The sequence below is a fragment of the Abramis brama genome (assembly GCF_963993115.1).
Source record: "Abramis brama genome assembly, chromosome: 9".
Classification (NCBI taxonomy): Eukaryota; Metazoa; Chordata; class Actinopteri; order Cypriniformes; family Leuciscidae; genus Abramis; species Abramis brama.
In genome coordinates, this window is record NC_139971.1 from 4,771,962 (window position 1) to 4,788,787 (window position 16,826).

Consider the following 16,826-nt stretch of genomic DNA (forward strand, 5'->3'; position numbering starts at 1 on the left):
TCCCCAAAAGGATAGTAAAACCTGAAATCACCAACATCCCATTGAGGAAAACAGCTTAATAAACAATTAATAATGTCTTAATGAAAATGTAAAATGCTTTTTTTGTGTGTGTGAGGGTTAGTTTAAGGGATATAAATATCTTAAGCTCAGTATAAAAACAATAGAAGTCAATGGAAAGTTCCCACCAAAAACAAATGTGTGTGTGTCTATGATGCATTAACATTGAATGTTACATTACGTTACGTTATTTCATGCACTGGTCAATTTTGAGATTTTGGGGTATTTGGATTTTGTCACGGAACACACACGGGAAACAGGAAGATCCATTTGCAGTATTTTTAATGTTAGGGCAATCCAACTCGTAGTCATCCATGCATGGGTCAAAATCCATAATAGCAGTCCAAATACAAAATAACCAAGAAACAAACAAGAACAGGCTAGGAACAAAGATCAAAAGTGGAGTGTGACATCTAACAATGACTCCGTGACAAACACTAAAACAGACACGCTTATATACACAGGGAAATGACAATGCTAATGGGGAATAGGCTGAGTGCAATGATTAGTGACAAGGGACAGCTGAGTGCAATGATGAGACAAGGATCGTGGGGAATGTAGTTCAGAATGTGACAGACACCGTGGAGAAGGAGGACATCTAGTGGTAACCAGGGAACACAAACCAGACACTGTGACAGATTTTCATCAAACTAGTGGGAAGAAAACATCCAAAATATACTTTGCACTTTATCTATTTACACCTGTAGATTTCAATTACAATAGATACTGTATCTTTAAAGGCTGTTTTCTCAAAAAGAAATGTATCCTGCATTGAGTCAGAACTTCAGTAACACTTATATATACCAAACCTTACCGTTTTATTCTTTATTCTATATATTACATCAGTTTTTACTGGAGGGTTTGTTCATATACAATTTGCCTGATTGTATACAAAATTGTATTACTAAAAACATAGCAAAAAAATAAATAAAAAATATGGCTGTTCACAGTATCTTCTGATTTATAAAAGAGATATCTAAAATCCCCTCAGTGAAAACTGTTTACTTTAATATGTCAACAAAATGAAACAAGAATTTTGAACCAGGCTTTATCCAATGTTCAGATTTCTGCAAATTGAATGAATGCAAGTTAGTGCATATTGAATTATATAATGCATAATTTGCCTTAAACATAATATTTCAGAAAACGTGTAATAAATTATTTTATTTTTTTGCAGTTCTTAATGCAATTGATCAACTGGGAAAGTATGGTGATATCTATTAGTTAAATGTTTTACCCTATTCATAAATTCAGATGTGTTATGGCGAACTGAGATACAGTAATAATACAATGTGTGTGTGGTCGGTCCTGGTAAACCATACATTGTGGGGACATTTTGGATGGTAATACAATGGTAATATTTTTTGGTCCCCATGAGAAAAAAACAGCTTTTAAATCATACTAAGAGGATGTTTTTTGAAAATATAAAAATGCATAAAAATCTTTATGTCTATGGAAAGCCCCAATAAACCACGGAGACCCATCGTGTGTGTGTTTTAGGTTTTGAAGGAGAGCGTTGTCAGTCGTTGGTGGATCACTGTGTGTCTGGACCCTGCAGGAACGGGGCCACCTGCTCCAGCAGCCTCGAAGGCCCTCACTGCTATTGTGCTGAAGGTACTTATTAATAGCCTCCTCTCATGAAATCATGTCTGACACCATCAAATCTGTTGTGTGTTCTGCTCTTGGGTGTGTATGTGTGTTTGAGTCGTCCTGATTCAAGCTCTATTTCTGTTCCTTCTCCTCTCGCTCTCTCAAAGTGTGTCAGAGAGCTGCTTATTTTAAACTCTCTTCTTTTTCTTCCAATTAATCGTGAAGCGCGGCACAGCTCCGCCCCCTCTCTCAGGAGGACACACACCGTTCCTTCAGCGATGGCTCTCTCTAACCAGGGCAGACTCTCAGTCAGCAGATACAACAGGGACACGACCACTCCTGCTTCCCGAAGAAGCACTAAAAACAGTTAGGAACGGAAATTTGCTAGCTCGTAGGCTGAAATATTAATCATGTGGTGTGAACTGGCACCGTATAAGCCACCGGTTTGAAACGCAAGGAAAGAATAAGGAAAGTGGCACTATTAGCACATTTTTAATTAGTGTAGTACAGCTCACGGTACGGCTTTTAATATTTCACCAGCCACGTGAGGCAGTTAATAGCTTTTTCTGCATCTCAGAGTTAAAACATCCATTCAGACTCTACAGGGCAATAGAAACGACCGCATGCTGCAACGAAAGGCGTTCGGCTGGACTTCAGAAAAATGACATGGCGCACAAGTCAGATGGGCGACTGTTATGGTGCTGGTCATGGTCATAGTTTCTCCTTTTGTGTTCCACAAAAAAAAAAGGGCATATGTGTTTGGAATGACACAAATAATAATGAATAAATAATGACAGCATTTTCATTTCTGGGTGAACTATTCCTCTAATACTGGCAGTGATGCCTCAGTCAGGCTGTGAGAGTTTCATTAAGATAATGCATGAAAGCTCCTCTGTAAGGGAAAGTGTGGGTGGATGAGCACTGAGCTCTATTGCTCTGTGTGTGTGATTGACTTTTATTGGGGGGATCATAGCAACCAAGCTTGTAATCTGCTGGTGCGTGCATGTCACTGAAAGGAGACTACAAATGCACAAAAACACAAACATATACCCAACATACACACTGTACATGTGTGTGTTTTAGAATGTGTGTAGAATTAAACATTAACCAAGGTTAATAAATGCTGTAAAAGCATTGTTCGTTGTTACTTCATGTTAACAAATGCTGACATTAGTTCTGTACTTAAAGGAATGGTTTGTGTTCAATATTAGTTAATCTCTTTCAGCAGAACAGTCAGTGTACTTGAACTATAAATACTGTTCAAGATTCTGTTTCTGAATTTGATTATTTCTGAATATAGTTTGTTTCTGTTGTATCCCTTTATTTAGTATAATATTAATGGAACCAATGGTTCCAATTCTCACTATGAGCTAGTTGCTTATTAGCCTGAAAATTACTAGGATATTGACTGTTTATTAGTACTTTTAAAAAGCACTTATTAATGCCTTATTCTGCATGACCATATTCTACATTCTTAAGCCTACCCAATACTTAAACTTAACAACTACATTACTAACTATTAATAAGCAGTAATTAAGAGTTTATTTAGGCAAAAGTCGTAGTTAATAAGTAGTTAATAGTGAGAATTGGACCCTAATCTAAAGTGTGACCAAACTTATTACTATACTAATGTACTTGAATGGATTTTACCAGGTTCAATACAAGTTAAGTTGCACAGAGATTTGCACAGAACATAATTAACTCATCTGTAAGTTTGAAAAAAGATCAGATTTCTATATGGAAAAAATGTGATTTAGTAAAAATAGACTAGATTTCCATTGTGAATGTGTTACAGTAAGCTCAATTATTGATTGTTGTAACATTGTGAGGATTATTTTCTGTGGTAATCACATATGCTGAATAAATGTAAACATTTAAGATATATTGACTTAAAGTAACAATGAACTGCTTTTACACAATTTATTTAAAAATAAAAAAGTATTTAAACCCTCCCCTTCAAAGCTCACACTGATCTGTCTTCACTTTGAAGTGCCACGCCCACATCTCAACATCCAATTAACAACTGATGCACAGAACCAAGTCCCGCCCTACAAGTTTTTTTCCCCCGATAATCCCTTACACTCGGATGTACGTCACAATACGGAAGAAAAGATCTGTCACTACTTCCGTTTCATCAAGACTTTAAAAATTAGCAGCATCTGTCAAATACGATCTCAGCCATTGTTCTCATGGGTTCTGCATCTTTAAATAGAAGATGGACTCTTGCATTCTTCATGACATTTTCTCTAGCTGTTTTTAGCTTGACGGCTAAATGATTCGCCAATTGAATGGGCTGTATCAGATTTAAACTGGTCTCTTTATGCATAGTGCACACTTTAGTCTCTTCCCCTTTCTCCTTCTCTTTGTTAGGATATCAGGGCTCCACGTGTGAGCAGAAGATTGATCCCTGTGCTTCCGGGCCCTGCCATAATAATGGCAGCTGCTCCCCACAGGCCTCTGGTTCGGGCTACAGCTGCACCTGTCCTGCGGGCTACACCGGACCCACCTGTGCCCAGCTGGTGGACTTCTGCGCCCTCAACCCATGCGCTCACGGCATCTGCCGCAGCGTCGGTACGAGTTATAGGTGCCTGTGTGTTCCAGGTGAGGATCTCGTCTGCTTCCGCTCATACAGTAGCTGAGTCTCCCCCTTCACTCCCTCCAGTTGTCATGGCAACTGCCTCCTGTGTGTTGCGTGCTCAGACATCATTGTCTGTGAAGTGTGACTGCAGCAGCTGTGCAGCCGGATCAGTCTATCCTCTGATATCACCCCGCTCTGATGAGAGGTGTCCGATGGGGCCGCTGTGTTCTCCAGTGGGATTGCAAATAATGCTCAGTGGGATTGCGCTATGAAGACGACACTTCTTTCTGGAAACAACTGTCCTGCCCGGTGGGATTGCTGTGCTTTGCGCACTCATTGAAAACAAAATGGTCCTCAGCAAAATGAATTGGTAAATTATTTAATGGCAGCATTCAGGGCCTTTGAGACCGATTAGCGGTGTTTGCGAAGTAAAGCACAAAGTATACTTCAGTTTTACATGTACACTAGGATATGCGTACAGTAGGCTAGTCGCCATGATGCTTTAAACTTGACGTCGACTAGTCGCTGGTCATGGCCTATAGTGGGCGCTACAGGATAAGCCATTTCCTGACACTCACGCTCTGTTTCCAACAGTTAAAATGACAAATAAATGCATACTCTGAGAGCTCTCCTTAAGACATGTTTGATTATACCATCTGGATGCTCAGAATTGATTGAGAGAATGCACGTTTTAAGCCGGGGACACACTTAACGACTGTAAGGCCAATTATTAATTTAATTTGATACTTACGACTGATCATGCCGAAACGCGCCGAGTCAGTAGCGTTCAGTCGGTGTTCACAGTTGGAGTTTAAAATCTGCTTCAGTCGTTGGAAAAAGTCTGTAAGTGTGTTCAGGTCAGTCTTAGGATGTTTCAGCTAGTTGTTAAGTGTGTCCACGGCATTATAGTTAATCGGTGTTCTAAACGCACACACATAGCTCGCACTGTTCTGTGATTTGTCAATAAAATAGCTTAGAAAATGAAAAGTGCTAGCATACTTTTTCTTAGTAAATAAAACCCACAGCTTCACTATATTAATAGAGAGACGCTGTCAGTTAGAATTAATTCACACACAATCACTCACTAATGCATTCATATAAATGTAATCATTACTGTGCCACTTTATCTGTCTGATTTAGAACGAGCAGAAATCTAACGATTTTTATAAACGCGCGCACATGCGGCTTGATTATTTTTGTGTGTGTGTGTGTGTGTGTGTGTGTTCACAAGGGAGCAGCACTGGTCCAGACAGCTTCATGGTCGGAAAAGAAACAACCAACAACTAATAGAAATGCAGAAACAATATAGACTTGTGTTTCCGAGCGCTTACGTGAGGGGGTTTAGAGATAGGCTACTCATGAGTCACAACTCTAGTTTAAACGAGTACAGATACATTTTTATTGGTCATAACTTCTGGAGAGCAATAGCACAGACGCTGGTCGAGGATAAAACTTTCTAACGTGCAAGTGTGGAGCACCTGTGTTTGTGCACGCTATCAAACGGAGTATATGTCATTTTCATCATCAGTGTAGTACGTATACGAGCGCAACGTGTTTTTCTCTCTGTACGCTCAGCTCCCACATGAGGCTTGACTAATTCATTTGCACTAATTCATTTGTGCACAAGGGTGTTGCAACACTAGCTGTTTCACAGTCAGACAAGAATTGGAGAAGATGGAGCAACAATAGATGCCGGTGTTGACAAGCACTTGTGAAGGGGAATTAAGAGATATCCATAACTCTAGTTTAAACGAGTACAGAGTTTAAACTAGTGCTATTTTTGTGCTAATTAGTTGTTACACAAGGTGGCAACACTGACCCAGCTCGTTGTTTCATGGTCGAAAAAGAAATATAAGAGAGTGAACAACAACAACTGACTAACTGCCGGATGCTGCAACCATGGACGTCCATGTCACCTGTTAAAAATACAAAACATAATCATATATTGAAGAAGGGAGTAGAGCCATTTATAGAGACTACCAAAAAAAAACACACATGGTGGTGGGTTCTTGTTACCCACAATAAAATAAATAAGCATCTTGCAACCACCCTTAAACCCCTAGCAACGGCATAGCCACTCAAAACTAGTGTGTAGTGTGTGTGTTTGTGTGTGTGTGGGTGTGTGTGCGTGGGTGGGAGGGAGAAGGGATAAAAGGAGAAAAGCCAAATGATGCCCAGAAAATAATGCCATGAAATGCTTCTGCGCTTTTTATGCCTGACATTTTATTGTGCTGTTACTTCACAGTCAAACATTTTTAGATATAAATATTACAAAAAAATATATATAAAAGAAGATTTACAAGGATCAATATATACACACACATATATATACAGTATATATATATATATATATATATATATATATATATATACACACAATACACACACACACACACACACAAAAATCCTCATAGTCATCTGTGTCATCAGTTTGCTCCTGCTCACATTCTGTAAACCCCTTCAAAACGAAACACTGCTCTCTAGTGGACAAAATGCAGGAATATTCAAGGTGAAGTACAGCTTAAAGGGTTATTTCACCCAAACCTGAAAATGTTGTCATTAATTACTCACTCTCATGTCGTTCCAAACCTGTAAAACCTTCGTTCAACTTCAGAACTCAAATGAAGATCTTTTTGATGAAGTCTGAGAGCTTTCTGTCCCTCCATTGACAGCTACGCAACTACCAGATCGTAAAGCGAATCCATATAAATCAAGCGGTTTAGTCCAAATTTTTTGAAGAGACACGATCACAATGAAAAGATTGAATTTAGGATTTTATTTAAGTATTTATTTTTTCACTGGGGTGAACTATCCCTTTAAGCTCTATCGACCCCATCTGTGACATGCTGTTGATCGCCACAGATCATAATTTAGTATTTCTTTGTCTTTCCTCTTAGGTTATCATGGTCTGTACTGTGAGGAGGAGTATAATGAATGCTTGTCTGCTCCGTGTCAGAACTACGCCACATGCAGAGACCTGATCAATGCCTACGAGTGCATCTGCGCCCCACAGTTCACAGGTGCGTTCTCTTCTCTAGCCCACATTTCATGTACATTTAATGCACCTGGGCCTAAAATGCCAGTAAAATGACATAATTAACAGGATTGGTGTGATGTGGGTTATCTCAGGTAAGCACTGTGAGATATATAGAGACCCCTGTCTGAAGCTCAGGTGCCAGAATGGAGGACATTGTGAAAGTGGAGGGAGAAACGCATCCTGTGTGTGTCCACCAGGATATATGGGTAAATATTAGTGTTTGTTTATGTTTTTATGATCGTGAGTGTCTTCAGCTGTGTTACCATACTACTTATACTAATTCTGCAGTATGTGACATGCATATTGTATAAAGCATGCTCATTTTCTGTATGCATGAAATACCCAGATAACATAAGTTGTGTTCCAAATAACAAGTGTCAAACATTTCACACTTTTTTTTTTTCATTATAGTATTTAAAGATTTTTTTTTTTTTTTTGAATTTTCCGTGTGAACGCACTGCTCGCAATATTTATACTACAAAATGGCATAGAGTAGTGCATACGTACGCACATCGGGATGCACCTATAGCCATTGTGTTTTTTGAGGGGACTGCTGATAGTTGGGCTTTTAATCACTTTGCAGGTGAGAACTGTGAGGTTGACGTCAACGAGTGTGAGAGTAACCCATGTCATCATGGCGGCACTTGCATCGACCAATCAAATGGCTACACCTGTCACTGTCCTCCTGGCTGGGTCGGTGGAAGCTGTGAGATCCGTGAGTTTATGTTGACCTTCTGACTACACTACACTTCCCACTACAACAGCTCTCACAATTATGGTGAGGAGAGAAATGTGGAGGGGATGATGAAGAATTGCCTCCAGATAGGATTTTATTTACAACAAAAACACATAAAAAAATGTTTTCCCCCATTTTATATTAAGTGTCTTTAGCTACCCTTAACTGTATCTCACCTCAATAGCAATACAACTTGAACAACATTTATTTTAGTGTCCCTGTTACACTTCTTGCATGTACTTACTATAGTTATAACCAGGGCTTGACATTAACTTTTGTGCTCACGAGCCACAGTGGCTAGTGGTTTTCAACAGTTACTAGCTACTCAGCATTTTCACTGGCCACTTTTTCCTACATCGATACCATGGGGAAAAACTGCCATATCGATATTTTTAATTAAGCTGCTGTCACTTTACAGATCCATTGCATGCGTTTCCTTCCTCAACTGTTTACGCTCACTTAGTTAAAACATATCTGACTGTTTATGTGAATACTTGCCAAAACCGGCATTTTGACATTATTTTCTGTGTATTTGACTGTTTAAGCGCAATAAGCAGAGAAAATAACTCACTCATAAAGTCTCAAAAGAACGACTTTATGTGTGTGCACTTTGGGTGTGAAGCATTTCAGATATTTCAGTATCAATATGTATCGAAAAATCTATAATATCTTTGACAACACTTAATTGCTTAATTGCACTTAGTTTATTTTTTCATATATTTTTTAAAAGACTACAATTGAAAAATGTAAATATTATATAGCCTATAAAATTCAATGTTAATGTCAAGCCATGGTTATAACAGTAAATTATGCATAATTACAAGCAACCAATCCTAATCCTAACCCTATAGTAAGTACATGTTGTTAATTAATATTACTCAGTATTTGTATAATTACACTGAAACAAGGACACCTTTAAAATAAAATGTAACCGTACATTCTACCTAACACTATGTTCTACCTAAAATAGTAAAGTGTGACCTTAAAAAGTGACCATGGAGGTAGTGACTTAAAGGGACATGGTGTGCTCTGCAGTTCAGTCATTTCTCCTTCACGACGTAGGCCTCAAGGACACATTATGTATGCAGGGGTAGAGAGCGGTTCCCTGAGGAGTGACGTGCAACTGCCTTTTATGGCAGCTGTGACTAGGCACCATTAGCTTCTGCGAGCCTCGTCACGCTCTGCCAGCGAGAGACGGGACGACTGTGACGTGTGGAGAGGGGGAGCCACATGGCTCGCTCCCCATTCAGAGATTTTCATGAATACCCCAGCGTCTTTATGGCTGTGCGGATGTCCTTGCTAGCTGACACATGTCTGTGCTTGTTATATATACACTGAACAAAATTATAAACGCAACACTTTTGTTTTTGCCCCCATTTTTCATGAGCTGAACTCAAAGATCTAAGACTTTTGTGTACACAAAAGGCCTATTTCTCTCAAATATTGTTCACAAATCTGTCTAAATCTGTGTATACGACAGCGTGTTCCAGGTCCTGCCAATATCCAGCAACTTCGCACAGCCATTGAAGAGGAGTGGACCAACAATCCACAGGCCACAATCAACAACCTTTTTTTTTTTTATATACAGTAAAACTGCACATTTTAGAGTGGCCTTTTATTGTGGCCAGCCTAAGGCACACCTGTGCAATAATCATACTTTCTAATCAGCATCTTGATATGCCACACCTGTGAGGTGGATGGATCATCTCGGCAAAGGAGAAGTGCTCACTAACACAGATTTAGACAGATTTGTGAAGAATATTTGAGAGAAATAGGCCTTTTGTGTACATAGAAAAAGTCTTAGATCTTTGAGTTCAGCTCATGAAAAATGGGGGCAAAAACAAAAGTGTTGCGTTTATAATTTTGTTCATTGTATACATTTTTTGTGACTAGCATTTTGTGGTTAAATACTACCCATGGTTTTGTGACTAGCAAACTAGCATTTTGTCAGCTAGACTGAAATCAATGAATAAACTAGATTTTTTAAGAAAGTTTGAGTGGTCCATGCTAGGATGGTGTCCTGGATGGTAATCATGAAGCATTGAGTTTTTAAAAGGAAAACACACAATCACATTTTCTTTTCTCTCTTTCATCATTATTGTCATTTTCCCCCTCGCATTCCCTCTCTCAGATCTGCAGTGGAAGATGGCTCAGCCTGTGGACTCACTGACCAACATGCCTCGTCACTCTCTGTACATCATTATCGGAGCTCTGTGCGTCGCTTTTGTCTTGATGCTCATCATCCTGATTGTTGGCATCTGTCGCATCAGCCGTATTGAATACCAGGGCTCGTCCCGTCACGCCTACCAGGAGTTTTACAACTGCCGCAGTATTGACAGCGACTTTAGCAACGCTATCGCCTCCATTCGCCATGCAAGGTAAACCATTATATATATGTATAGATATAACACACACACACTCACCAGCCACTTATTAGGTACACCTTGCAAGTACCGGGTTGGACCCATTTTTGCCTTCAGAACTGCTTTAATTCTTTGTGAAGAATTAAGTGCTGGAAACATTCATCAGAGATTCTGGTCCATATTAACATGATAACATGACGAAGTTGCTGCAGATTCTGTCGGCTGCACATCCATGATGCAAATCTCCAGTTCCAGCACATCCCAATGGAGCTCCATTGTATTGAGATCTGGTGACTGTGGAGGCCATTTGAGTTTAGTGAACTCACTGTCATGATCAAGAAACCAGTTTGAGATGATTTGAGCTTTGTGACATGGCATGTTATCCTGCTGGAAGTAGCTATTAGAACAGGGATAGGGAAGGTCGGTCCTGGAGAGTCACCGCCCTGCAGAGTTTTGCTCCAACCTTGGCAAAAACTCACCTGCCTGTAGCCTTAGTGATCCTGAAGACATTCCCCATCCCTGCATTAGAAGATGGTACACTGTGGTCATAAAGGGATGGACATGGTCTGCAACAATACTCAGGTGTGCCGTGGCGTTTAAACGATGCTGATACTAAAGGACTAAAGTGTGCCAAGAAAATATCCTCCACACTATTACACAACCAGCAGCCTGAACCGTTGAGGCAAGGCAGGATGGATCCATGCTATCATGCTGTTTACGCCAAATTCTGACCCTTCATCTGAAGGTTGCAGCAGAAATCGAGACTCATCAGACCAGGAAACTTTTTTCAAATCTTCTATTGTCCAGTTTTGGTGAGTCTGTGTGAATTGTAGCCTCAGTTTGCTGTTCTCAGCTGACAGGAGTGACACCGGTGTGTCTTCTGCTGCTGTATCTGCTTCAAGGTGGAGGCGTTGTGCTATCAGCTCGACTAGTCTGGCCATTGATTCTCCTCTGACCTCTGGCATCAACAAGGCATTTTCCTCCACAGAACTGCCGCTCACTGACCATTTTCTGTAAATCTTAGAGATTTAATCATAGAGAGAGTGCTTGAAAATCCCAGTAGATCAGCAGTTTCTGAAATACTCAGACCAGCCCGTCTGGCCCCAACAACCGTGCAATTCAAAGTCACTTAAATCACCTATCTTCCCCATTCTGATGCTGAGTATGAACTTCAGCAGATCATTTTGACCGTGTCTACACGTCTAAATGCACCATGTGATTTGACAGTTGGGGCGGCAGTGGCTCAGTGGTTCATGTAGGTTGTCTACAAACCGAAAGGTTGGTGGTTCAATCCCTGGTTCCACTTGACCAAGTGTCGAGGTGTCCATGAGCAAGACATCTAACCCCAGCTGCTCCCGACGAGCTGGATGGCGCCTTGCATGGCTGACACCGCCGTCGGTGTATGAATGAGTGAGTGAATGGGTGAATGTGAGGCAATAGCCGCTTTCCGACCAAGTAGTTACAGGAACTTAGTTCTAGGAACTGTCCACTTCTAAACAGTTCTAAGAACTACTCTCCCCCAAACTCGGTTTTACTGTTTGCGTTCGCACTGGCCAAGTGGCCATAGGAACTGGTAGGAGGGGTAAGGGAGTGACGCAAGCACGGTGACTTTTATTTTGACGGCGCGACGGACCTTTATTTTGGCGGCGCTGAGAACGCCAGAGCAAACAATGCTCGCATTCTCTGTGTATATTAGTTAGCGATCTGTCTAACAGTACTGTTTAACATGTTATTAGATAGAACTGTTATAGAAAGTAGACAGTATATGAAAAAAAGGTTATTAGCCTATGCCGTGTGGTTGATGTCCAGTGTTGCTAGCTGGGCAGATAAACATAATCATGTTTGACTTGGTCCCCTCAAAGTTGCATTGGATTTTCTCTTCAGCATAAAGGTTTAGAGACCCATCTATCACTGTTTTCCATGTTTTATAGTTAGTTTATGGAGTAAATATATAGGCTATAATCTGTATGTTTACATTCTAGCCGTTTTAAAAATGGCGGGTGCTGGTGCTCCGCGTGCGTTCGGCCAATCAGCGAACACTAACGTCACGGGTAGTTCCTATAGTGCTGGTTTAGACCCTACTCTGAAGTAGGACCTAAATTAGTTCCTCCAAATGGAGTTCCTAGAACTAAAATCGTTCCTAGTTCCTGCGGTGCGAACACGCCAACATCCGGGTACTTTAGCCAATAGTTCTAGGAACTGTGAAAAGGTTCCTCCGGTCGGAAAGCGGCTAATGTAAAGCGCTTTGGTGGCCATAGGTCTGTGAAAGCGCTATATAAATGCAGTCCATTTACCATTTACCAATAGGTGTACGTATAGTGGCCAGTGAGTGTGTGCTGTATACAGAAGCAGATATTTCAAAGAATGTTAATGCTGCTTCTTCCCATACATAGAACCTAATGCATGAGAAAATGAGATTGTTCCTTTGTGTGAATTACAGGTTTGGGAAGAAATCTAGACCAGCAATGTATGATGCGACTCCCATCAGTTATGAAGATTACAGCCCTGATGACAAGCCACTAGTTGCACTCATTAAAACTAAAGATTTGTGAAGCAATACATCTGTACACACACACACACACACCCTGCATACACACAGTCACTGTTCCAGCCTTTAAAATGAGCCAATCCGATCAGTATTTATTCCCAGAGAACAGGTTTAAGCAATGAAAAAAACACTTTTGAAATTGATATATTTTACCATTGTAAACCATGAAGCTTTTAATTCATATCAGGCACAAGGGGTGCTGCACAGGATTAGTTTAAGGCAAGAGTCCCGGACAGATGTGCTTTGTTTGCAGACGCAAATGTTTTGTGGAATATGAGTATAAATTAATAACAAGCTACACTGAAAAAGTGTGTGAGGGGGGTGTTTAACCGAATCCTCCCACCCTCGAGACTCTGATTACAAATATGATAGCAGCACTCCAAGCAAAAGCTGTAGAATTAGGAGTAATAGAGCTCATAGTACAGTTATACTGTAACTTTATACAGAAGAATTAAAAGATAAGACAATGTAGGTTGCCTTACTGGTGCATGGATAGGATCAATGGTTTGGCATTACTCTGTAACCTTATGTACATTGTTGTTTGCTGTTTATTTCTTCTTGTTCATTGTGGTCTCTTTTGTGTCATAAACTTGGTGTTAGCAAGGTCTTACGACACCACTGTCCATGTGAAGGCAGCACAACACAGTGCTTTTAAGAGTAATGTTTGATGGTGTCGTATCACTGAGTAAGTAATAAACTAGGACTCCTGTTTATAGTGCGTAACTTAAAGACATCTCTGTTCCAGTACATCTGCAAAGCTCCTTAAAGTGCGGTCACATTGACCGAAATTTCACGGCCGAAATCCAGTCATTTAAATAGGAATTCATGCAGTCGGGAGTTTCACTCTTTTGACTTTAAGCAACCACCCAGAACATCCTAGCAAACAGTGATTTGCATGGGAGTTCCACGTGAGGGAGAAAAAGTTCCCTACACAGATTTCGCTTGTGTTCAGGCTGGTCACACGAATTCGAACAGAAAGATGCTTGGTTTGAGAGAGACACTGAGACATACATCGCCACAATATTAGCAATGGACCTTTTTTGCCCGCGGAAATCTCACCGAAATTTCGCTACTGTGACCACAAATTAAAGTCAAACTCAGTGCAACCTTAAAAGAAATGGAAAACACTTGAAAACCAATGAGTCCGTTTACACGTACACTAAAACGCTAAAAGCTATCAAGAATTCGCTCATAAAGAAACTGACAACACAAGAAAACAGGAGTTTACACATTTGGTGTTGACATCAAAATGTAAATAGACATGCACATATTGAATTATCCGCCAAAACACCATTAAATTCGAGTAATGGGCAACAATTTAAGTGTGTCAGTTGGATAAAAGGACTCAGTTTATGACATTTGCATGGTCTGGACATGTTGTCCGGTTGGGTGAACGTGATTTCACCAAGTGAAACGTGTTATGTTCCTGGATCAACATCTTTGTTGATCCTGGAACAACTTTCCAATCAACCAATCAGATTTGAGGGACAAGTTAACAGTTTATGTCAAGTTTAGGCTTAGAACCAGGATGAGGTGCTTCAACATCAGTGTTATTCACCTATCATTTCCCTCTGATTTTAGGGAAAAGTTATGGGTAGGGATAGGGTAAGGACTAAATTTTGGGACAGGAATGTTATTTCAGGATCAACAAAATATGTTGATCCAGGAACATGTCTTACTTGGCAAAATCACGGTGACCTGTCAGGTTGATAAGCACAATCAGCGAGGGCATGGAAAAATCGAGAACTGAAAATGCTCCCTGCGTAATGGAAGTTTTGGAGAAAATAAAGTGGACAAGTGCACTGAGAATTCGTAGGAAACTTTTAAACCGTACAGAACGTTTATTGGCATAAAAACGTACTTAAAAATAGCCGCCAAGAATAAGATTACCTTCCTCATTAGTATCTGCTGAGACATTAGTGAGCTCATGGTAAGAGTACTGGAACAAGAGAAGTGTCTCTGCCAGGTCCTGGAGTCTGGTTAAGACCAGCATATTTCTGCCACGCGCTTCTGGTGTTCCTGTAACGGGTGATAGGATGTTTTCATTCTTTCCATTACCCATCGCTCTTGCTCTCTTATCTTCCATATCTGCTCCTAATTATACTCATTGTACTCCTATGGTTATCCTCTTGCTTAGTATAGACGGGTAGAAGTTGCCCTCTGTAACTGATCTGAGACTAGTTTTGATGCCTTTTAATGGCTGAATTAAAAGAATAGTTTGACTAAAATGAATTTCCCTTGTTTTGTTCCAAACTGGCATTTTCTTTGTTCTGTGGAACACAAAAGGAATGTTCAAGCTGCTCTTTTCCATGCAATGAAAGTTCTGGAAAAACATGATAACAGTCTATATGATGCACTATATTCAAGGCCGTATGATAAGCAGACTGTTTAACAAAAAATCTGACGTAGCTTTCAAATCTCATGCATGTTTGTAAGTATTAAAACATCGCGCCTCAAGAAACATTTTGCCAAGTTTGGTTTGATGTGATGATGACAGGTTTCTTATGACTGATCTCATTGAATGTTTTAAATTGGGAGCTATAGTGGATTTTCCAAATAACAGTCTATTAAAACTAATAATAGTTTTGGTGTCCTACAGAAGATGAGCATCATTAGGGAGATTTATCTTTAGGTGAATGTACACTTTAAGGCTGTTGGTGTTATAAACTGGACTAGGATCAGTACTAAAGGGGAGCTTCTAACCCAAGCACAGTTTTTGTTAGTAAAAGATAACACCCATTTGGTTATATATGTGGAATGATGTATTAATAAAAGTTCAAGTGAACGCCTAAAGCTTGTTTTAATGCTTGAATGTTTAACTTATAATTACAGTAAATGAGATACAATATACCTTAAAACTACACGTCTTGATGTATGTTACTTGTAATGAAATCTGAATTACTCATTGTGCTATGTAAGTGACTGGTATGTTGAAGATATTTAATTGTAGATAAGGGAGCACTGTGTAACTTCATATCACAGGGAACAAGACGTTTTGGAAGAGACCACACATATCAGAAGTGCTTTCTTTAAACTAAAGAACAGATGGTAAGTCTCATACACACACACACACACACACACACAAACATGTTATCTCTCCAAACAGTCTAAACTCATAAGCACTTTCTGGATAGTGCACAATGAAACTTGACATTTGTAAAACCATTCAGTGTTGCAATCATGTCTCAGGATGAGAAACACACACACACACACACACACACACTCCGATGCAGATGAGAGGATGTGTTTTCCACAGCTGGAATGCCTTTGACTGTCTGCACATGGAATGTCCCCCAGCTGGCCGTGCCCTTATATGGAGTTCAAACGATGTCCTCAACCCTTCACTGACCTTGTGTGGGCTCCAGATGTTCTGAAAGTAAACATCTGTAAGAATGGTGCACAACGATGGCGCTCTGGCCACTCAGAAGTCACTCGCTGCAGGGAAGAAAACACACTTTTGATGGCTTTGACCTCGGAGAAAGACTAAGGTCCCCTTTGACCCACTCAAGTGTTTATCTGACCTCTCTGTTGGCTCTTTTCTATGTGGATGACTACTAGAAGCAGTTTCTGGTTCAGAATAGAGATGAATGCCTTTGTTCAGCTACATACAGTATAGAAAATATTGCATCCAGTAATGTACATTAATGCATATTAATTTATGGCATTAACAGAAAAATAAACACAGGATGCAGAGTAAAACAAAGTATTACCACTAAATAAGAAAAGTTCTTTTGAAAAAAAAAAAAAAAGTTGAAAAGTATTCACATTGTAATTTTTTGACTGTGGAATAAATTATGCATGGGTAAAAATCTGTGTGTAAATAAAGGATTTGTACAGTGCATGCTTCTGCATCTACTTAGCCTATAGTATAAACTCCAAGACCAAAATCTAACTTGCACTTTTAAATATTCTCCCAA

At 39.9% G+C, this 16,826-nt stretch overlaps 1 protein-coding gene across 1 annotated transcript in view; it reads left to right on the plus strand.

Moving 5' to 3' along the window:
• Positions 1 to 15,694, plus strand: part of dner (delta/notch-like EGF repeat containing) — a 32,852-nt gene extending 17,158 nt beyond the window's left edge. Inside the window, exons 7-13 of the mRNA XM_084124318.1 lie at positions 1,558 to 1,671; positions 4,018 to 4,248; positions 7,123 to 7,245; positions 7,355 to 7,468; positions 7,846 to 7,977; positions 10,130 to 10,376; positions 12,802 to 15,694. Coding sequence (XP_083980444.1) covers positions 1,558 to 1,671; positions 4,018 to 4,248; positions 7,123 to 7,245; positions 7,355 to 7,468; positions 7,846 to 7,977; positions 10,130 to 10,376; positions 12,802 to 12,913 — 1,073 coding nt within the window. The 3' untranslated portion in view covers positions 12,914 to 15,694. The remainder of the gene's footprint in view (positions 1 to 1,557; positions 1,672 to 4,017; positions 4,249 to 7,122; positions 7,246 to 7,354; positions 7,469 to 7,845; positions 7,978 to 10,129; positions 10,377 to 12,801) is intronic.
• Positions 15,695 to 16,826: the final 1,132 nt, after the last annotated feature.